The sequence below is a fragment of the Trachypithecus francoisi genome, unplaced genomic scaffold, assembly GCF_009764315.1.
Source record: "Trachypithecus francoisi isolate TF-2019V2 unplaced genomic scaffold, Tfra_2.0 Lachesis_group2, whole genome shotgun sequence".
NCBI lineage: Eukaryota > Metazoa > Chordata > Mammalia > Primates > Cercopithecidae > Trachypithecus > Trachypithecus francoisi.
The window spans coordinates 159,994,280-160,016,349 of NW_022681465.1; the positions used below are offsets into that span (position 1 = coordinate 159,994,280).

At 46.0% G+C, this 22,070-nt stretch overlaps 1 protein-coding gene across 1 annotated transcript in view; it reads right to left on the minus strand.

Moving 5' to 3' along the window:
- Nucleotides 1-22,070, minus strand: part of LOC117065898 (solute carrier family 22 member 4) — a 50,122-nt gene that overhangs the window by 16,217 nt on the left and 11,835 nt on the right. Inside the window, exons 2-4 of the mRNA XM_033181300.1 lie at nt 14,705-14,808; nt 13,203-13,357; nt 4,632-4,803 (exon numbers count right to left, since the gene is read on the minus strand). Coding sequence (XP_033037191.1) covers nt 4,632-4,803; nt 13,203-13,357; nt 14,705-14,808 — 431 coding nt within the window. The remainder of the gene's footprint in view (nt 1-4,631; nt 4,804-13,202; nt 13,358-14,704; nt 14,809-22,070) is intronic.

The following is a 22,070-nucleotide window of genomic DNA, read 5'->3' on the forward strand; positions in this document are numbered from 1 at the left end:
GGCATTGTGGCTCATAAAAGAAATGTAGCTACTAGACTGTAAGTTCCTCTAGAGAAGAGACTGTCTTTGCAGTGGGTCCATCCTAAGGAGAATTGCTGGTGTCCCAGCTGGTGACGTTCACAATTTATTGGGAAAAGGATGGCCAGGGCATCTGTGTTCTTGATCTTTTCCTTTAGTCAAAAGAGAAGGTGAGGGCACTGATATCTGCCTATGTGGGGTCCCCATGGCTTTCAACAGATTCCCAGATCAGCGAGTACCCAAACCAGTTTTTGCGAGATGAGCCCCAATGTTGTCTTTTTGTTAACGTCTAGAAGCTTATTGTTTTAAATTACATAGTCTATTCCCATTTATAGCTGATGCTCAAACACAGTTGCAAATAATAGGACTTCTATTCTTTCTAAATTTTTATTTCTCAAAATCTTTTAGCCATTCTCCTGTCACCTCTCATTTTCCTTACCTATTGTCAGTACAGATGGTCCCTAACTTATGATGGTTTGACTTACGATTTTTCTACTATAGGAGAAAAGTGATATGCATTGAGTAGAAACCTTACTTTGAGTACTCATACATACAGCCATTCTATTGTTCACTTCCAGTACAGTATTTAATAAATTACATGAAATATTCAATACTTAATTATAAAATAGGTTTTGTGTTAGAAAATGTTGCCCAACTGTAGGCTAATGTTAGTGTTCTGAGCATGTTTAAGGTAGGTCGGGCTGAGCTATGATATTTGGTAGGGATGCAGGGCGGGCAAGCCCCAGAGTGGGGTTCTTGGCTTTGCCCAGGAAAGAATTCAAGGGCAAACTGGAGGTGGAAGAAAACAGCTTTATTGAAGAGACAATATTACAGCTCAGTGACTGCTCCTGCAGAGCAGGGCTGCCCCACAGGCAGAGTAGCAGCTCAGGACAGTTTTGCACTCATATTTATAACTACTTTTAATTACATGTAGATGAAAGGGCAGTTTATGCAGAAATTTCTAGGGAAAGGGTAGTAATTTTTGGGTCACTGGGTCATTGCCATGGAAAGGGGCAATAAAGCCTGAGTGTTGTCATGGCAACAGTAAACTGACATGGCACACTGGTGGGCGTGTCTTATGGAAAGCATCTTCTGCCCTGGCTCTGTTTTAGCTGGTCCTCAATTTGGTCCGGTGTCCAACCCCTGGCTCTGGAGTCGTGTCTGGCTTCCTACCTCAGTAGGTTAGATGTATTGACCTAGAATATTCTCAATTTATAATCAGCTTATTGGGATATAACCCCATTATAAGTCGAAGAGCATCTGTACTTACTTAGCCTAGAAAACAAATTATAAGTAGCAGACACAGAGTCCTCTATAATTAATTGGCCCAAATCCACACTAGGAATAAGCTCAGAGCAAAAGAAATGACGAACTAGCAGGTCCCCTCTCCAGCTTACTAGCACATGAGTTGAAAAATGAGCTCAGTTTGCATTTTTCAGAATATGCCTTTAGTTGGTCCCTATAGGAACTACAATAATGTTAGGTCACTGACTTCCAGTAATTAGAACTGTGTTGTCCAATAGAAACTTCTGAAATGTTCTGTATCTGTGCTAAGACAGCACCCACTAACCACATGTAGCTATTGAGCTAGTGTGATTGAAGAAACAAAAATTTAATTTTATTTACTTTTAATTAATTTTAAATTTAAATAGCTGCATGTGACTGGTGGCTACTATATTAGTGCAGAATTAGAGATCTTACTACACAGCCACGATATACCTCATGGATAGATGCTTCTACTTTGGGCCAGTATCTTTCTCCAACCAGATGATGCTTAGAAATATCCTACCTTTTTTTCTACAGATCACTGGCCTCAGACTCTTAATGTTTAATCATCTAGAAATTGCATAGCTTTCCTCACGTTTCATCTATGGCCTGCTTCCCTACCCCATCCCCACACCCTATACATATACTCCATTCACACCTGTGGCCACTTACTGCCAAGCCTTTTAAAGGAAACTTGGGACATAAAAAGTTCCCCAAACCACCAGCAATGCCTCTATGTAGGTTTATCTCCCATTTCTAGCCCACTGTACTCAGGGCCACTGGTATCTCTACTTTTGAATTGCTTTGATTTTTTTTTTGTGTGCACATAATCTTAAATCTAGCTGATCATTTCAAAAGTCAATGGAGTGCCAAATGGGGTTGCACACTATAATCTCTCTGTAGATTTAATTCAGACTAAACAGGAGTGAGGTGTTGCCGGAGAGCTTGTCTCATACTGAGCAGGCGGCAGGGTCCACGTCAGCTCTAAGCATCCCCCCATATCCCAACCACTAGACTGATGAGCATCTGTTTGGGAAGCCCCACCTGCAAGGATGGGATGTTCAGAAGAAAGCTATTTTCTTTTACAGGAAAATGATAAGACCACTGATAAACGTTCAGGGGGAGCACTCAGCTTGTCAGTGCTGGTCCTGGGCTGGCCTCTATCTGGGGCAAGTCCTGTCCCTGGTACAGTATGCCCACAGCCAGGACCACTCGTGGACTGGCCCCTGGGAAACAGAAGAAAGAGCTCTCCTTAGGGCAGAGTGAGCAGGCTCCCTGTGGGATGGACCTTCTCGCTGGAAACTCTGGAGGCTAACTCTGGAGGGCTAATGAATCAGAGCTGTTCATTCCTCGCTGTGACATATGGTCCTGAGGCAAATCCCATCCCTACTAATCTCTGTACAGCCAATCAGGGGCCTTATATTGTTATTCTCTCTCTCTCTTTCTCTCTCTGTCTCTCTTTCTCTCTGATAGAATCATACATTAATAAGATTGATTATAACTTTTTTTGAGACAGCATCTCATTCTATCCAGGCTGGAGTGCAGTGGCATGATCATATAGCTCACTGTAATCTTGAACTCCCAGGCTCAAGGGACCCTCCCACCTCCACCTCCTAAGTAGCTGGGACTACAGGCACTCACCACTGCACCCAGCTAATTTTTTATTTTTAGTACAGACAAGGTTTTGACATGTTGCTCAGGCTGGTTTTGAACTGCTGGGCTAAAGTGATCCTCCCAACTTGGCCTCCCAAAGTGCTGGGATTACAGGTGTGAACCACCATACCTGGCTAATTATAACACTTTGAAAGTACTGGTCCCTTAGGTCAAAATGACAACTAGAGCCAGAGCACATAGTTTATTAAAATCATTCAGCTGAAGAGGCAGAAAAAAACCTTTGAATAATCTTGTCTTGTGTCTTGAGAGAACCTGTAGTCACTAACATCTTTTCCAATAAATTCAGTTAGCAAGGGAGTTGTGGAGAGAGGGACAGATGATGATGATGATAATTACTCTCATTCAGAACATTGCTCTGCTCTTGTAAATCTGGGATGCTTTCCTTGGAGGCACAGCTATGTAGATAATGGCCAGCCCTTATTCACTGCTCCTCAGGCCGGGTTTCCTGGTCCTCAGACAGGGTTCCAGAGGAGTGTTGCAAGTCAGAATAATTCCTAACCTTTAACAAACTATCAACTCCACCTGCACACTTCATGCCAAGAATTTACACTGGTAAATCACAGCACTCTTACAGATCAGGAGAATACAGGGGCTTAGAGTGAGCCCACCTGACCTGCGCTGTCTAGTCAGATAGGTGGCCTGCCTGTCAACCTCTATGACTGCCTAACAGATGCAGTAAGATAAAGGCCTAGACAGCTTCCCAGTCAGGAGGTGTCCAAAGGACAGGGAAACCATGAGGTCTAGTCTAAATTGTGAGTTCCGAAAAATGATCAAAGAAGCTTGTGTTATGTGTAAGCAGGTAGAAGTTATGCAGTTCAGTGAAACCAGTCAGTGCTGGAGGATTTGACTTTGATATAATGAAATCAAACCAAGAAGAATTAATGAGGGAGAAAGAGAATGAGAGAGAGACAGAACCAGACCCACCAATGGAAGGAATCCCTTTCCTCTTGCTTAAATATGAAAAAGCAAGGAAACAGGAAATCCCCAAAAAGAGGGTATGTCTGACACCTTATTCCATGATTTTTAACTTATTCTTTCACCTGAAATCTCCCAGATAGTCATACTGGGTAAGACTGCGGCCAGAATCTTCAAACTTTGTTATTCCTATAACTGTTGTGTTATACTGAGTTGAAATTGAGTTGGGAGGTTGTGGGAGGAGAGAAGAGAACATTTCTCTAACAATTTATTAAATAAAAAGTAATTTTCTCACTCTTCAAGACATAGCAGATAAATAGGCACACTACCATAAGTGCTAATAAATAGGCTTCGCTTTCATAGATGCTAATCATTATATGGTAGGGAAGCTTGAAGAATTACATTAGTAGGATAGAGTGAGATTTTTCTAGAGAGAAAAGTGATGAAAGAGCAGGGGGCAGAGTTAAAAACAACAAAATCCAACACCACCAGCGCCACAAATAAGTAGCAACAGACAAGAGTGGCTGGTGTCAAGGAAGAGATTGGACTCCTGAGAATGTGCTTTTAGGACCATGGAGACTCAAACTCCAGCACACAGGCCCACCCACAATGAGGCAAAAACTCCCAGCTTGGAAACTGGCCTCTGCGAGTTCCGTGGAGGTCATGCAAGCCCAAGCTAGGTCAGCACCAGGCTCCAGGTGTGTTCCAGGTGTGCTGACCCGCAGCAGAGGGCCTGTCTGGGGACGAGTCACACTCACCACCACAGCGGGACACACAGCACTCCCGGCACCGTCAGCGCCAGCAGCAGCATCCGCCAGTCTCTGATGAAGTAAGCAAACAGTGGCAGCAGCATATAGCCAACTGCAAAAAATGTGCACACTCCTAATGTAGAGAATATAATACGAACTGACTTGCCAAGAATTTCTGTTCCTGTTCAAAACAAGGGAGGAGTATTAGCATATTATCTCACTTTAATATTTGCTTTTTATATCATTATGTGGCAGTTAGAGTTCAAACTATCACCACTTAAAAAAGGGCAAAGGCATTTGCCTCATTGCCCAGAGCAGGCATGGTCAGGGTAGAGGAAGGTGGGAAGTGATCCAAGACTTGGCAACTTATAGAAGGCTGAATTTCCATGAGATTTTAACGGAGTCATAGGTTTATTTATTTATTTTTAATTAATTAATTATTATTATTACTATTTTGAGACAAAGTCTCCCTCTGTTGCCCGGGCTGCAGTGCAGTGGCATGATCTCAGCTCACTGCAACCTCTGCCTCCCAAGCTCAAGTGACCTTCCCACTTCGGCCTTCCGAATAGCTGGGACTACAGGCGCACACCACCAGGCCTGGCTAATTTTTGTATTTTTAGTAGAGACAGGGTTTCACCAGGTTGGCCAGGCTGGTCTTGAACTCCTGACCTCAAGTGATCCACCTGCCTTGGCCTCCCAAAATGTTGGGATTACAGGCGTGAGCCACCATGCCTGGCCAATTTATTTTAAGGCCATTCCATGTCATAAAAATATGCCCAAGCCCAAGAGCTACTCCCTTCTGAGAATGCCACATTTCCAAAATAAGAGCCCCAACATGAGAAGCAGAGAGAACGTTTCAGGAGACAAGCAGTGGCTCTTCTGAGGGGCCATGTGAGGTCACGGTGTGTGTAGCCTTTCCAACAGTTCTGAACTGGAAATAAACAGACATTGGCCCATCAGGAAGCAGTGGAGAGTTCACTGTTTCCAAGACCTCAGGACACACTTACCCATGCCTGAGCCCTGAGAAATCAGTTGGAGTGAGCTGGCTCTGGAGGTGCACAGACAGGCCTTCAGCACCCAGGACTGAATTCCCTGCAACCATGCTGTGCCCAGAGATCAGCCCAGGCAGACACAGTCCATTTGGACCAAGGAAAGAAAAGCAGGAGCTGTTCTCCCACCCCTGCAGGCAGCAGCCCTAGACCTGGCCACACACCCATTGAACTCCACAGAGCTTTCCCTGAACAGCAGAAAGGCCCATGACTGCTTGGTGCGGGCACTGCTTTTTGGGAAAGGACATGCAGGCGACTGTTGGTCTCTGCTCAGTGCCACAGTGGATCACTCGGCACCAGATGGGAGTCCAAGAACAAAGCTCCTTCTCTTGTCACGGAGCTCCGGGCCCTTTCCAGAGTCTGCCCTTGGTTCTCTACACCTGGGGCGGAGATTTAACCAATGGCAATGGCTCTGCCTTTTGTTGGGGATCTGCCCACACTACAGAGAAGTGACCCAGAAGATACAAAACAGGTAATTCAAAGGTCATTCATGCTTGCCTTTCAAGAGAGATTTTCTCAATCATGTTTATATGTTCTAGGCACAGGCGAAGGGATTAAGAGCTCATTCCAGAGAAGCAGCAAAATTGCTATGTTGGCTGGTTTCTCATTTTACCATCTACCTGTTCCCAACCCACCCCACTCATTCTCCCTCACTGTTCATAACTGAGAGATCTGCCTTAGTGGGTCCCTCTCGAGAGGCCATTTAAAAACCCGGACTGATAGAAACAGCCAGTACTTTGTGCCTCCTGCATCCCATGTTGGAGACAATTGTCCTAACCACCCAGAGCATTGCTCAGCCTATAAACCCATTTCCAAGGATAGGGCCTGACTTCTTTGAGGATCATGAGTATGATTTCCCGGTCTTTTCTGACCTCATTAATGACCTTCCTGCTATGCACTGGTTTCTAAACCCTTTGGCTGTGATTATGATGTGGAAATAAATAGAGGATGCTTTATTCTTAAGCAGAGATTCAGAAGTGAAGCAGCAGAGGGCTTGATTTTGGAAAAGAGATAGTGTGCAGGATCAAGTGAGAATCTTGTAGAATTGTGAGGCCAGAGGAGCTTTATCCTACCTTCATGACCTTGTTAAGAAAAGAGAAGTTACACTACTGGGTTCCGGGATAATTTCCCTCTCTAAGTGTGAGTCTCAGACCAGAACAGTTATACAACTTTGCAGAGTGCATGTTGGGGACAGAGACTTTGTGGGTCTCTCTCTTTGCCTTCCTGTGGACAGCATGGATGGTACAAATTGAAACAATTCCTTTTTAGCCCTACTTTCTGCTCTCTGACTTTTAGGCAGTCACCCTTCCTTAAACAGGATCGCAGCTAGCATTTTTTTGAGTAGGTACTTTGAGACAGGTTCCAGGCTAAGTGTTCACATATATTATCTCTTTGACCCTTCACACCAGTTATATAAAAACTAATATTCCAGGTGAGGCACAGTGACTTATGCCTGTAATCCCAGCACTTTGGGAGGCCGAGGCAGGCAGATCACCTGAGGTCAGGAGTTCGAAACCAGCCTGACCAATATGATGAAACCCGTCTCTACTAAGAAAACAAAAATTAGCCAGGCATGGTGGCATGCGCCTGTAATCCCAGCTACTTGGGAGGCTGAGACAGGATAATCACTTGAACCCAGGAGGCAGAGGTTGCAGTGAGCTGAGATCATGCCACTGCACTCCAGCCTGGGCAACAAGAGCAAAACTCCATCTCAAACAAAAACAAAAACAAAAACTAATATTCTTCCTACTTTATACATAATTGGCTGAGACTTCAGAGTTAAAGCCAGTTGCCTAAATTCATGCACATAATAAGTGGTGCACCAGGATTCAAGCCTTATCTGCTCTATGGATACTGGTCTACCTTCCAAAAAAAAAAAAAAATTACTGAGGGCATGACTTGGCCTTTTAAAGCAGTTCTTCAACTGAGATTCCAATAGAGACATGAGGGGAGATGGGTAAGGCCATATCCTGATTTCACTTTTACAATTTTCTTTTTTCTTTTCTTCTTTCTTTTTTTTTTGAGACAGACTTGTGCTCTGTCGCCTAGGCCAGAGTGCAGTGATGCAATCTCAGCTCACTATAACCTCTGCCTCCTGGGTTCAAATGATTTTCCTGCCTCAGCCTCCCAAGTAGCTGGGACTATAGGCGCTTGCCACCATGCCCGGCTAATTTTTGTATTTTCAGTAGAGATGGGGTTTTGCCATGTTGGCCAGGCTGGTCTTGAACGCCCGACCTCAGGTGATCCACCCACCTTAACCCCCTTTCAGAAGTGGATTTGCATTTTCCCTTCCTGGGCTTGTCACTGGAGGCCAGCCAGCCCCCTCTGAGGAATGCTAGGAGAGAAGCCTGATTATATAGATCTTTCATGGCCTGCAGCTGCCACGAGCTTTCCATGTGGCAGTGAAACAGATGACAGTGGTGACTCCTGCTGTGCTGACTGGGAATCCCTGTCCTGGTCCCCTATGCTCTATCTGCCTCTTCTGTCTGCTTTGCTTCTAGGGCAAAGCCTGGTTGGTCTTGGTCTGGCTGGGCCTCTGAGTTTCTCCTGGGAGTGAAACATTGACGTCTAAGCCAAAGGGACATGGCCTGGCTAGGATGAGGGCCAGGATAGCCGTAGGAGTGTTGCCCACCACCTGTCACACCCATCTGAATCTGAGCACTCTCTCCTAGAGGGGTGACTTAGAGAGGGCCAGGCTCCCTTCCATGTAGAGCAGTACCTGCCCCAGGAACTGTAGAGCAGTACCTGCCGGGCCCATTCCACACAGAGGCAGGACGTGCACCTTCATAAATGACCAACATAGGCTCTAAGTAGACCCTAGCTCAAGAAACGAGACTGTAGTGCAGCTACCAGGATATGAGGTAAGAGCCAGGAACCCTGGGCTAGGAGTGTCCTCCATCTGGCAAGGGGAGAGCCTGGGTTCCTTGATGCTAAGTTGCTACTAGAGAGACTATAATAAACCCTCATTTGTGGAGATATTATTATGAAGACTGAGACCATGTATGTAAAGTGCCTAGGAGGGTATCTGGCATGTGGCAGGTGCTCAGTAATAATTATTCTTTATCCTGGTTAAGCAGTTGAAATGTGCTACATGTCAGGGGAATGATGGAAAGTACAATGCCTTTGATGCAAAAAGGCCAGTGAAGACAGCAGAACTCCTCTTCAGGGCTTAACAGATGTTCCCCTGCTCAGGGCTTCCCCTCTCTCTGCACCAATCACTCTAGTCAAAAGTAACATTTCCTATTTCTGTATATACCCAGTAATATGTGCCCCACTCCCTTGACCCATGTCCCCATGTCCACAGTGACAGCTGCATTGGCTGCAGAGACACAACCAGGCAGTGAGCTCCTTGTGAATAGACAGGCGTGAGTTCTTGCTCTTCCCTGGGTCCCCGCAGTTCTTCCCTCTCATGGTGCAATGCAAATAAGGTATGCCAGCAAATTTCTGCATCATGTTTATGGATTTATATGCCAGCTCATCCCTTGGAAATTTTGAGGCAACTTCAAATTTAAATACAATAAAAAAATGGTAACATTAAAGTAAGATACAAAGAAAAGTAAAAAGTTGTGCCTTGCTGAAAAGAACAAAAATATGCAGCTGACTATTTTGAAAACAGTTTGGCAGTTCCTCAAAAGGTTGAATATAGAATCAGCACAGGGCCTAGCAGAGTTCCTGCCTTATACCCAAGAGAATTAAAAACATATATCCACAAAAATACTTATTCTCCAATGTTCATAGCATTATTCGTAACAGCCCCAAAGTAGAAACACCCAGATGTTCAATGACTGATGAATGGATGACCGAAATCTTCATCCAGCGGAATACTAATTCATGCTACAACATGGATCAACCTTGAAAACAAGTGAAGTCAGTCACAAAGGCCACATAATATATGATTCTGTTTATATCAAATGTGCGGAATAGGGAAATCCATTAAAGGAAGACTGTAAATCAGTGGTTGCCAGGGGCATAGGGAAGAGGGAAATGACTGCTAATTCGTATAGGGTTTCTTTTCAGGGTGATGAGGAGTTAGATAGTGTTGATGGCTGTACAACTTTGTGAATATACTAAAAAACACTGAATTATACACTTTAAAAGTGTGAATATCATGGTATGCAAATCTGTCATGGACTGAATGTTTGTGTCCCTCCATTATTCATACATTGATCCCCTGACCTGATAGGATAGAGGATTAGTGTCCTTACAAGAAGAGACACCAGAGAGTGAGCTCTCTATGGCTTGCTCTCTCTTGCTTTCCCTCTCTCTGAGCACTTGAGCAGAAGAAAGATCATGTGAGGACTTAGAGAGAAGGCAGCCATCTGCAACCCAACGGGAGAACCCTCACCAGACACTAACCCTGCTGGCACTTTGATCTTGGACTTCTACCCTCCACAACTGTGGGAAATAAATTTCGGTTGTTTAAACCACCCAGTCTACAGGATTTTGTTATGGCATCCCAAACAGGCTAAGACAAAATTATATTTCAACTTTTCAATTTAAAACCAGTTATATATATATATATATATACATACACACATATATGGCTGGTAAAAGCTGCATCATTGATGTAGTTACATTTCAAATTTGCCCGAGCTTCCTGGTAGCCAGAGTTGTAAAGGAAGATGCCATCACTTACACACCTATCAAAAGGAGGAACCGCTAGACATCAGAGGAAGCAAAGCTTTAAATGGTTCAGCATGCCCAAGGAAATGTCACATGGGAGGTTGATGTTAGAAGTACTGAAAAATACTGAATTAATGAATCAGTCAAGACAGGAGATAATTAACTTTTTGTGTTTAAGCAGCTAGTTATGGGGGATAAGAGAGGCTACTGATGGTATTCTACCCAGAAGGCCGTTGACAGGTGGAGGGCATTATTTCTGGGCAACAGTAGAAGATTGTGAGGGGAGCTGGAGCATGGGTAGGGTTAGTGCCCTTGGTCCCAAGTGGTCATTTCCTCCTAAACCAGCATCATTCCGGCAACACCATCACTTCCAGGCATGTCTGCTTTATGCTGTGTTGGGTAGCACTGTTCTGTCTTTCTCTTTTCTAGCTATGACTCTGGCAGCCTTGATCATTTTTAAAAAGCAGCACAAAACAAGGACTCATTTCTGCACTGCTTTGACAGTGGGAGGAATTTGGCTTCCCAAGTTAATGTGAAATTATCATGCAGAGTTTTGCCAACTCTTCCTTAGGGCCAGAGGGCGGAAGCAAAGGCACTTACCAAACTCCTCAGCCCAGACCACACCCTCTGGTTTATTTTAGTCAAATACAACCTGGAATTAGGCTATTTTATCCCAGAAACACCAGAGAGCGCTGCTGCACTGTAGGGAAGCTAGCAGCCACTTTGTCTTTGTACTGTGTCCCCCAACCCCAGGCGCTGACTGGGGTGTCCAGCCATTCCAGAGCAGGCTGGTTTTCGGGGACACTTAAACTTTCAGACCTGAGAACCCAACACAGTGAGTCTCATACCAGGACACAAAAGCCAGCAATTTCTTGCAGCGCACAATGGAGTAAAACTATCACTGTAGAGGCTCCCATAGCACCCTACAACAGGCCTGGCCCCAGGCTGATAGCAAGCCCTCAGAGGCCTGGATCCCGGCTGATAGCGAGGCTGCTGCACCCAGGGTCTTACGTACTGACTGCTGGCTTGACTGATCTTCCATGGCCTTACTTTCCCCTCGGCCCTCTTACCCTTCTTCACCCTGCATGTGGGACCACACGCTGCATGGGGAGGTGGGAGGAGAGTAGATGATAGTGTCAGAGCCAGGGGGCAGCCCTTTCCTGTAGGAAGCCTGGGGTATGCTCTCCCTGCCTCACCCACTCACATAGGGAAGGCCTGGAGGCCCCAGAAGCACACTGTGCCACTGAAAAGGCAGATCTCAATGCTGCCCATTCTATAGAACTGGGGATGCCACCACCTGGCACAAGTCCCACCTTGTTCCCATTCCCACGGAGAGAGCTTCTCTGGCTTCACCGTGACTCTCTGCCCTTTTGTTCCAGATGGTCCTTCAGGTCCTCCTGGGATATGGGCCTGCTGGTCACAGTCTTCTGTTTTGGGGAGGCCTGTTTGGTTTTTGGTATGTGTCTGGCCCAAGCAGAGCCACATGTTGGGTTTTTCAGGCTTAGGGAGGATCATCACACGGAAGATGGATTCTGGGGACTTTGAACATGAAGACAATAGGCTTTGCCTTGTGTTCTTGGAGCCACTGGGGACTAGGAGGTTGTAATTTCTGTCCTAAGATCTTCCAACCTCCAGTTTCCAACAACACTGGCCTGAAGCTCCCTGTGCCCTCTACACAAAAGATCTTCAAGAAAATCTTACCCCGCTCCTTCCCCCTGCAGGAAGGGGAGCAGCCTCCTCCCGCTGGGGCCTGCTGGAGAGTGTGCTATCTGCTGGGACCATGTGGCTCCAGCATGTTCTTCCCACCTTCTCTCCTCCCTCCCCCACTCTGCAGACACTGAGGCTGAGCCCATGGCACAGGGCTCTTTGGAAATAATTAAGGGAGTAGAGTTGGAATATTTCCATCCTGGCAACTTGACAGAAGGTGTACACACCATTAGTTAAGACAGCACAGCATCTCCAAAGCCAATGAGTCCTTCAGACTCTTAAGAAGCAATCAGAGTCACCTAACCAGATTCGGACTTTTGAGGCAAGAAGAATCATTAGACTTCTATTAAAGGAGTATTAATAATGATGCTGTGACAGTAGAGACAAATTGGGATGGTATTGAGCCACCTAGAATATATTATCACCCTAGAGATGATGGGAACTGGTGTCTACTATCCCAGAGATACCCCTCACCTCTGCTTCTCTTATTTGCCCATTCGCTGGGCTCAGAGAACACACTCTCTCACTCCTGTGGATGACCCTCATCAACTTGCCTGGAGCTCACCTAACTCCCTCCCAGGAAAAGCTGCTGAGGGCCCTAGGGACCTCCTCATGACCTTGTAGCTGATGAGTCTTCCTCACGCAGCCTGAAAGCAGATGGAGCTACTATCAGTGCAGGGAGGCTTGTCCTGTGCTTAGTTGATAGACTCTGGGGTGGGCTCTGACTCAGGGCAAGGCCAGATCGGCCCAGTGATGGCGGGCTGGCACTGAACACCCCCTGTCTGCATGAGCCTCCTCACCTGTGTACTGGCCACAGTGACTACCCTAAGTCCCTTCACAGGCAACCAGGAAGAAGTCTCAAGCCTATACAACTCAGATCAAAGACATCCTCAGGCTGCCCTTCCCCTAAAATGTCCTCCTCTGTGCCTCTCTTAAGCCCTGTGCTCCTGAGAATGTGTCTCAGCTGTTGTGCAGCTGGTTCTTAATGGCTCCAGCTCTTCCTCACCATATTTCAGGGCTCAGCACAGAGGTGGCTCCCTGTGAGTGCCTGCCTTGCCCCTGACTTGCTCCAAGAGCTCCCTCCCAACACACATATATCCAAAGGCTTTGGAAGCACAGCCCAATGGCCCAATGACTTGTTCTTTCTGGGCCTTTCAGAGGGTTGGAGGGAAGTACCCCGTGTCCCAGAAGCCATTCCTACCTAGTATGAAGGCTACCACATAGTTGGAGATCTGGCCCATGCCCACGATGAGAAATAACACAGTGAACATCTCCCAGCTGATGGAGAAAATCTGCAGGAAGCTGAAGCCAGTCTGTACAGCCATGGTTGCGAAGAGAACGTTCTTCCTGCCAAACCTAGAGAATGCAGTATAACCGAAAACATGAGATGTATAGGTTGCCAAGGTGTGTTACAAGCCCTGAGTCAGGCATCAATGCAGACTTAGTGTTTTTTCAGGGCTCTGGCAGACTTTTTTTCCTGTCACACCCTCCCATCTTCCTCCTTGGTGAGGTCTCAGGCATCTGTCTGCTCAGGAGATAGCTTTTGAGATTCTCAGCTTCCTGTGGAGTCACCATGCCTCAAAAGCACGGAGCAGCATACGCAAGGACTGTGTGGAAATATGCTCTTTAGAAGGAGCCACAGATAGACGCTACCAGCACATTTCTGGAAAGTGGGTACAGCATAGATTGCAGATATTTCTTGAATCAGCAACATGAAAATTCTGTAAATCCAGAACTAAGAGTCACTCTGCAAGTGGTTTTTAACTTTGGTTGCACTTGGAATCACCTAGAGAGCTTGGAAAAAATACTGATGCCAGCACCCCACCTCCCAAGATTTTGGGATACAGTTTGGATATTAGGATTTTGGAGTTTCCCAGATGAGTAGCACGCAACCAAAATTGCAAACCACTGCTCTGTGGGAAGGTGTAGCTTTCAGCAATGTCTTTCAGTGACACTGAAGGTGGTTTAAGTGTTACCTTCACATTCTGGTAGTGATCAGTGGGTAGAATGGAGCACAGGTGTGAGCAAAACAGCTTTTCCTGCCCCATTTTCCAAACTCAGGTCTTTGGCTGTTGGCTTGGGCTGGGAAGCTTTCCCCAACACTGCTATTTAGCACCCCCAACTTCCTGCACTGGTCACCACAGCACATCCAGGGGCCTGTGGAGCACTGTCTCCCGGGGCTGTGACGTTGCCTCCTCAGGCCTGTAAGGTCTATGAGGCCCCGAACCCGCGTCAGCTCTGTGGCCTCAGTGTCCAGCCAGGGTCCAAGCCACAGCAGCAGTGTGTGCACAATTGGGGCTCACTGTGTGGCTGCTGGCTGTTTGCAGACAGTTCCTGTGCCATCCACCCTTGCCCCTGAGGTGGTGGTGGAGCAGGGAGGGCAGTGGTGATGGCAGCGTCATGTTTTGTCAAGGAGTCTGTAGTATGAGGACCCCACCTTCCAGTGGGGTCAGTGGCCCCTCCCCACCACTGGCCAAAGCCCTGGGAGTATGAGGCTGAGGGAATGGAACAAAAGGGTGTCCAGGTGAAGGGGACTGAGGACAGGGTGAATAGGAGACAGCAGGGCTACTCCTATCACTGAATCAGTGGCCTGAGGGTCCTCCCTTTCTCTGGGTAGAAATACCCTGAATTCAGTCCAGCCCCAAGATAGGCAGTGATTGACAAGGGGCACCATCCCACCTTCCTCCCCTCCCATGTCCTTACCTGTCTGACAGTTGCCCGGAAATGAAGGAGCCGAGGAGCACTCCTACGAAGAACAGGGAGGTGGTGAGGGGCACCTTCCAGTTGTCCTCACACACCAGATTCCACTGCCAAGGAAGACAGCATGAAGCATGAGCCCAGCCCCAAGGCAGACCTCAACCCCAGCCCAGCTCCGAGGGAATGTTAGCACGGCTGCCAGGCAGACTCTCCTCCCCTGTGCCAGGATATTGCCTTCGTGCAAAGGGCACAGGCCTTGCAGCCCTGGGTTTGACTGGCCTGTGCCGGGACTGGGGTGAGTAACATGGGGCAGGTCACTGCCCTCCCTGAAACTCAGGATCCTCTTAGGAAAGGGAGGGTGATGCTCCTACTCTGCTCATGTTACATAGCAAGAAGTCAGCCGAGGCCATGGCTGTGACTGGTGACCCCTCAGCTGTGAGGCAGTCCAAAGTAAAGGTGGCACTGCATCTTCAGAAGCCAGCCTAGTGCAGAGGGGAGGTGTTTGAAAAGCCTAAAGGGCAGGGCAGAGGGCACGGCCACTTAGTCCAGGAGTAAAATTTCTTTTCCCTTGTTGAAAAGTGCAAGTGGTTCCAGGAGCTCTGTGACTTTATTTTCTGAGCAGACCCCTCCAAAAAATCATGTGGTCCCTGGTCCACTCACGCCTCGGGCAAGCTTGTGACCTCATTCAGGGCCCCATCATTCTGGGGCCTACTTCCTCCTCTCCAGGGCTCCCTGGCTCCCCTCCTACATCCCTACACCCTCCTTTCCATACGGCCTTTCCAGAAGTATGGTCCCTCCCATTCCCTAGGGCCTGTGGGCTGCCGCTGCCCTAACAAGTCCCTGCCAGTGCCTCTACAAAATGAGAGTTTCAGTCAGAGTTTCAGTTTGACTTAAGTCAATTAAGCAAAATCAAGGGAGGTGACAAACATTTCAAAGTGTGTTTAGTGACCTTTCATTTATTGATAACAAATAAATAAATAAACAGATGCCAATGAGCACTTCGGGCTTGGGTTCTGGGGGCTGCTGTCTGTGGCAAGATGATCCAGTCTGGAGGGAGGACTCCTGCCTCCCACCCAGCCCGAGTGCCATCTTGGGTGGGGCTGCTTTTATAGCGTCTGCCAAACAATTCCTTCTGAATCCTCAGAACTCCCTTGAAAGTGTGGATTTAAGCACAAACTCACATATTTAAATCACACCTCATTCTGCAGCAGACAGAGGTGTTTATAAAGACACATACAAGAGAAAAATGTAAAACAAAAAGCTAAGGGAATTGGGGCAAATGGAAAATAAAGAGGGGGGAAGTTGCAAAAACCAAGCCTGGGGTAAGACTGACCCTAGATTATCCTGTCCACGGGCCTGCCTGCTTGCCAGACGGGGCTCCAAAACTGGCTCTGTGTATCCCAGCAGCTCAGTTCTCAGAAGGGTTACAGTATCCAAAGTAGTTCACTTGTTCGCAGAAGCACAGTTGTAAAGAATACTGAGATCCGAAAGAAGTCTCTCCTATGTGCTTCTTCCACAAAGGAGCCACTCTGTTATGCTGAGGATAATGTCCTCGAGAATAGCCCTGTCCTAGAGACAATAGCAAGATTCATGAGGCCGCCTCTCACAGTGCTCACAATGCTGGCCACAGGCAACGCCCAACACAGCTCTGCAGAAGAAAAATAAGCTGGGCCAGGAACTCAGCACTCTGCCATTCAGGCACAATCCAAGGATAAATCTGAGACTGTACCTACAGGAAGATTGCCTTACCTGGGGCTCCTGCATGGGCTTCAGGAGAAAGGGAAATGAATCCTCTAAAACTGTATAGCCAGATTAATGTGTTCTGCCAGTGCATAGACCAGAAGTGGTAAACAGCCCGTGTGCCTGCATTCGTGGCCATCTACCTCCAAAAATAACTGTCCAAAGTTTCATTTAAAAGCTTGGGATCTGCTTCTGACTTAGAGAGATGAGCAATTGAGGCCCCAAAGCCTCATGATGTGGTGTGACCCATTTTGCAGAAGATTAAACTGAGACTGTGAGAATGGGATTTGTCTGAAGTCACAGCAAGTAAATCAGCAGGATAGATACCTCCTTGGGCCTCAGAACCCAATCTTGTACCAGTGTCCTGCTTGGACCTGTACTCTCTAAGGCAGGTCAAAATGAGCTTATTAAATATGATGCCCTACACTTCTTCAAAGAATGTGACACCAGGAGACAATTACCCAGGACTAGGAGTAGAAGGCCTCCATCACAGCCTTTAGCCTTGGACAGAGCCAAGAAGAACTCAAGATTGGTAGAGGTATTAACATGCCAACCATCATCATTCCATCTGCAGTTAAGCAGAAAAGCTCTTTCAAATATAATGTGCTCTCCTTTGTAGTTTTTCAAATATTTCTCTGTCTGGACTTTGCCTTAGGGCAGGATAGATAGGATTTAGAGACAGAAAGGAAAGGAAGGCTGTTAGATGTGGAGCCAGGCATTGCATGAGCAAAGGGTGGGACTGGGAACTGACTACTTAATTTGCAAGGTCCAGGACAAACTGAAAATGCAGAACTCCTTGGTCAAAAATTATTAAGAATTTCAATACAGCAATGGCAAAGCACTGAAACCAAGTGTGGGGCTCTGTGTGACTGCACAGTTGCATGCCCATGAAGCTGGCCCTGGTAGGGGGTCAAACCCGTTCTCCAGGAAATGAAGCAGAGGCAGGAGTTCTGAATGGGGACACTGGGAAGAGGGGTGAGGTGAGGGCCAGCTCCCATCATTCTCCTTCCTTCTCCAATGTAGGCTCTGCATTGATGGCTTTCAATCCCATTCCCTCCCTGAAGAGGGTCCCAAGAAACCCTGTTAGCATCATGCAGCACAGGAAGAGCCATGCACACGCAGTGGCCATTTGCCCCAAGCCCACGCAGGGTGCTATCTGCCTTTGGAGACCCTGCTTACAACCAGCAGGGGAAGGCAGCTAGACGGCATGGCTGCCCATGGTTGACTCTAGGGCAGGGCTCTCCTTTGGGAAGTTATGGTGCCGAAAGTGTCTTTTTGGAAAGCTGTGAGGGGCCTGATATTAGGACACAGGATTGGCAGATGAAGTTCTACCTGGAGCAAAGGGCTAGAGTCCAGTAAATCAGCTGCCAGTCCTAAGAGGGGCCCTTTAGAAAGGGCTTTTCTTGGAAACCAGGCCCTGCTTGCCCCTGGGCCCTTCAGATTTGAGGGATATGTCTTGGGTCCCCACTAGCCAGGGCCACAAAACCTCCCTGTGGTTAACAGTGACATGGTGGGCCCAGTGGGAGACAGTGTCTTCCTTGATGGGACAGAACTGTCCCTGTGGGTCCCTGCACAAGTTTGTACACACATGCACACACACGCATACATACACATGACCAGCGCAGAGGCTAATGGCGGATGTCCTGGTGAGCAACTGGCTGGCATTGCTTTGGGGCTGTGCTTTCAAGTCAAACCCTAACATTTCTGAAACATAGCTTACCTCCCCTCTCCCTGTCCCTCTGATGGGGCCTCCCAGGGTTACTATGTCTGTCCCATCAGCAGGGTCCCAGACCAAGTTTCTCACAACAGAGCAGAATAAGCTCCATGTAACTGGGCCACGTGGCCTTTAGCTCTAATTTAAGAAACAAAAATCCAGGGGACAAGGTAATAGGGGATGGGAGGTCACTCTTGGCATAGAGGGATGTGCCACCTCCATGCCTCCCTGTAGTAAAGGGAGTAATGGGAAAGACAGTAACAGTGTGTGGAGTGCTCACTGAGTGCCATGTATTATCTCAGGGGATCTCAGGGTTGCCATGTGAGATGGGTACTCTTTTTATCCTCGTTTTACAAATGAGGAAACGAAGGCACAGAGCAATAAAGCAACCAGCCCAAGTTCTCCTAGTGAATTGGTAAAAAAAAAAAAAAAAAGCTTAATCATTGATTCAACTGACATTGAGCACCTGCTCCAGGCCAGGCTCTGTGTGGGGCACAAGAAAGACAAGGTCCCGGCCCTCACAAAGCTCAAGGTCAAGCATACTTTACAGAACAGATGTGCACATGTGCATGCATGAGACCAGCAGCCCTGGGTAGAGTGGGCCCTGTTCTGGGCCACTTCACCCTCGCTCTTTGACTAGAGAGGAAAGAGGCACCCCCTCTGCACCACCCTCCAGCAGAAGGACAGAGTTCTAAAACCTGAATAATCTGTATAATCGTATTTTAGATGACTTGTGTTTGCACAGTGCTAGGCACGCAGTGGGTGCTTAGCAAATTGTTGAATGAATATTGAACAATTAATTAGGAGTCATAGAAAATCAGCCTGGAAAATGTGGTTCTTGGGCTGAGGAGTATCACACATTGCACTTGGAAAATCACCCTCAGCCTTGAACTAACTCTCCAAGTAGCCGAGGTCCGGCAGTTTTAGTTTTTACTAGAGCTATAAAGGACCATAAAGATAAGTGAACCCCATCTGACCTGCACGGAACTGAGAACACTGGAAGGTAGACTGGTGTTCAGCAAAGAACACAGGCTTTCTCAGGGTCTGCAACTTTGGACTATGTGATGTTGGGCAATCCATTCACCTCTATTAGCCTGCTTCTTCACCTTCAAAAAGATGACAATAATACCTGCTCCTGGGTTTGCTGTGTGCATTGGATGGGAAATGTCAGTGGAGCGTCAGACACATTACAGGCCTCATTAAATAGTAGTTCCCCTTCTACCAGCCTCATACTAGTAGAGCATTTTATTTGTCCTGAGCAAAATCATGACTTGGAACACATGGGTGAATAAGCAAAGCAGGTTACACTTAAATCTGACTAAGAGAAAGAAATTCGAAGAAATAAAAATTATTCCAGCCCATTACTAAAAGCTAGAAAAGCTCTTGTAAAAGGGATTTTATAAATGGAATTCAATCCCAGAGATGACTGTGAGTGAAAAATTAGCAATGGTCCTTTTAAGAATAAAAAATTGATTTATATAGTATCCTCTCATAGTTATCCTTTATTCCAGAGAAAAGTAAGAAGTAGTAGTTAATAATGGACTACACATCCACCCCAGTTCTATCTTTGTCACTTGATTGTGACTTAAAGCTGGGAATTCCTTGACCATCTGAAAAAACAAAACAAAGGAAAACAAAAACAAACCTGGCTAGTTAATTACTTTTTTGTAACAACTTTATTGAGATATAATTTATACACCATAACATTTACTCTTATAAAGTATACAATTCAGTCATTTTTAGTATATTCACAGACTTGTGCAACTATCAGCAATGATCTGATTTTAGAATTTTCATCACCCTTGAAAGAAAACCCATACCTGTTAGCAGTCACTCCTCATTCTCTTCTTCCTCTAGCCCCTGGAAACCGCTAATCTACTTTCTGTCTCTATGAATTTGCCTATTCTGTACATTTAATATAAATGGAATCATACAATATATAGTCTTTTGTGACTGGCTTCTTTTACTTAGCTTCTTTTCTAAGTCCATCTGTGTCACTGTGCAGTGTATCAGTACTTCATTACTTTTTATGGTTTAATAATATTCCATGGTTTGGGCTGGGTGCGGTGGATCACACCTGCAACCCCATCACTTTGGGAGGCCAAGGTGGGTGAATCACCTGAGGTCAGGAGTTCAAGACCAGCCTGGGTAACATGGTGAAACCCTGTCTCTACTAAAAATGCAAAAATTAGCTGGGCATGGTGGCATGTGCCTGTGATCCTAGCTACTTGGGAGGCTGAGGCAGGAGAGTTGCTTGAGCCCAGGAGGTGGAGGTTGCAGTGAGCTGAGATTACACCACTGCACTCCAGCCTGGGCAACAGAGCAAGACTCTGTCTCAACAACAACAACCATATATAGTTATTTCACGGTTTGGGTCTACCACATTTTCAATGATCCATTCATCAGTTGATAAGTATTTGGGTTATTTCCAGTTTTTGGCTACTATGAATAATGCTGCTGTGAACATTCACATACAACTTTTTGTGTGTACATATTTTCATTTCTTTGGCGTATATACATAGTAGTGAAATTGTTGGGTCATATGGTAAGTATACACTTAACCTTTTGCAGAACTCCTAATCTGCTTTCCAAAGTGGCTACACCATTTTACAATCCCAATAGCAATGAATGAGGGTTTCAATTTCTCCACATTCCTACCAGTACTGTTATTGTGTGTCTTTAATTTTTGTCATCGTAGTGGGTGTAAAGAGGTATCTCATTGTGGTTTTGATTGCATTTCTCTAATTACTAATATTGAACATCTTTTGCATTGACTCTATTGATCAATTTGGAGAGCACTGCCATACTAACAATCAGTCTTCTGCTCCATGAACAGAACATGGGATGCTTTTCCACGGTTTTTTTTTGTTGTTGTTGTTTTTTGTTTTGAGATGGAGTCTTGCTCTGTGGCCCAGGATGGAGTGCAGTGGCGCGATCTCAGCTCACTGCAAGCTCCGCCTCCCAGGTTCATGCCATTCTCCTTCCTCAGCCTCCCGAGCAGCTGGAACTACAGGCACCCGCCACCACACCTGGCTAATTTTTTGTATTTTTTAGTAGAGACGGGTTTCACCATGTTAGCCAGGATGGTCTCGATCTCCTGACTTCGTGATCCACCAGCCTTGGCCTTCCAAAGTGCTGGGATTACAGGCATGAGCCACCATGCCCGGCTGCTTTCCCACTTTTTAAGGGCTTCTGGAATTTCTTTCAATGACATTTTATAGTTTTTAAAGTATACATTTTGCAAATTTTTGGTTAAATTTATTCCTGAAGTGCCTCCTTTAATATTTCTTGTAAGACATCACTGCTAGAAACAGTTCTCTCAAGTTTTGTGTATTTTTGAATTTCTTTATCTCATTTTTGAAAGACAGTTTTGTTGGATGCGTGATTCTTGGTTGACAGTTTCTTTTTCCTTCAGCACTTAGAATATGCCACTCCACTGCCTTCTGTCCTTTATTGTTTTTGATGAGAAGTCAAACGTTGATCTTACTGGAGTTCTCTTGTATGTGCCTAGTCAAATATTTGCTGCTTTCAGAACTTTCCCTTTGTTTTTGTCTTTTTTTTTTTTTTTTTTTTTTGAGCAGTTTCACCATGATGTATCAGGGTGTGAATCTCTTTGTGATTATTCTATTTGGAGTTTGTTGAGCTTCAGAAATGTGTAGATTAATGTTTTCCACGAAATTTGGGAAGTTTTCAGTCATTATTTCTTTGAGCATTTTTTTCTGCCCTTTTCTCTCTCTCTCCTCTCCTAGTATTTCCATTATGCATATATTGCTATATTTAATGGTGTTCCCCATTTCTCTGAAACTCTATACATTTTCTTCATTCCCTTTTCCTGTGTTTTTTGGATTGCATGATTTCCAATCCTCTGTCTTCAAGTTTGCTGATTCTTTCTTTTGCCTGTTCAAATCTTCTGTTAAG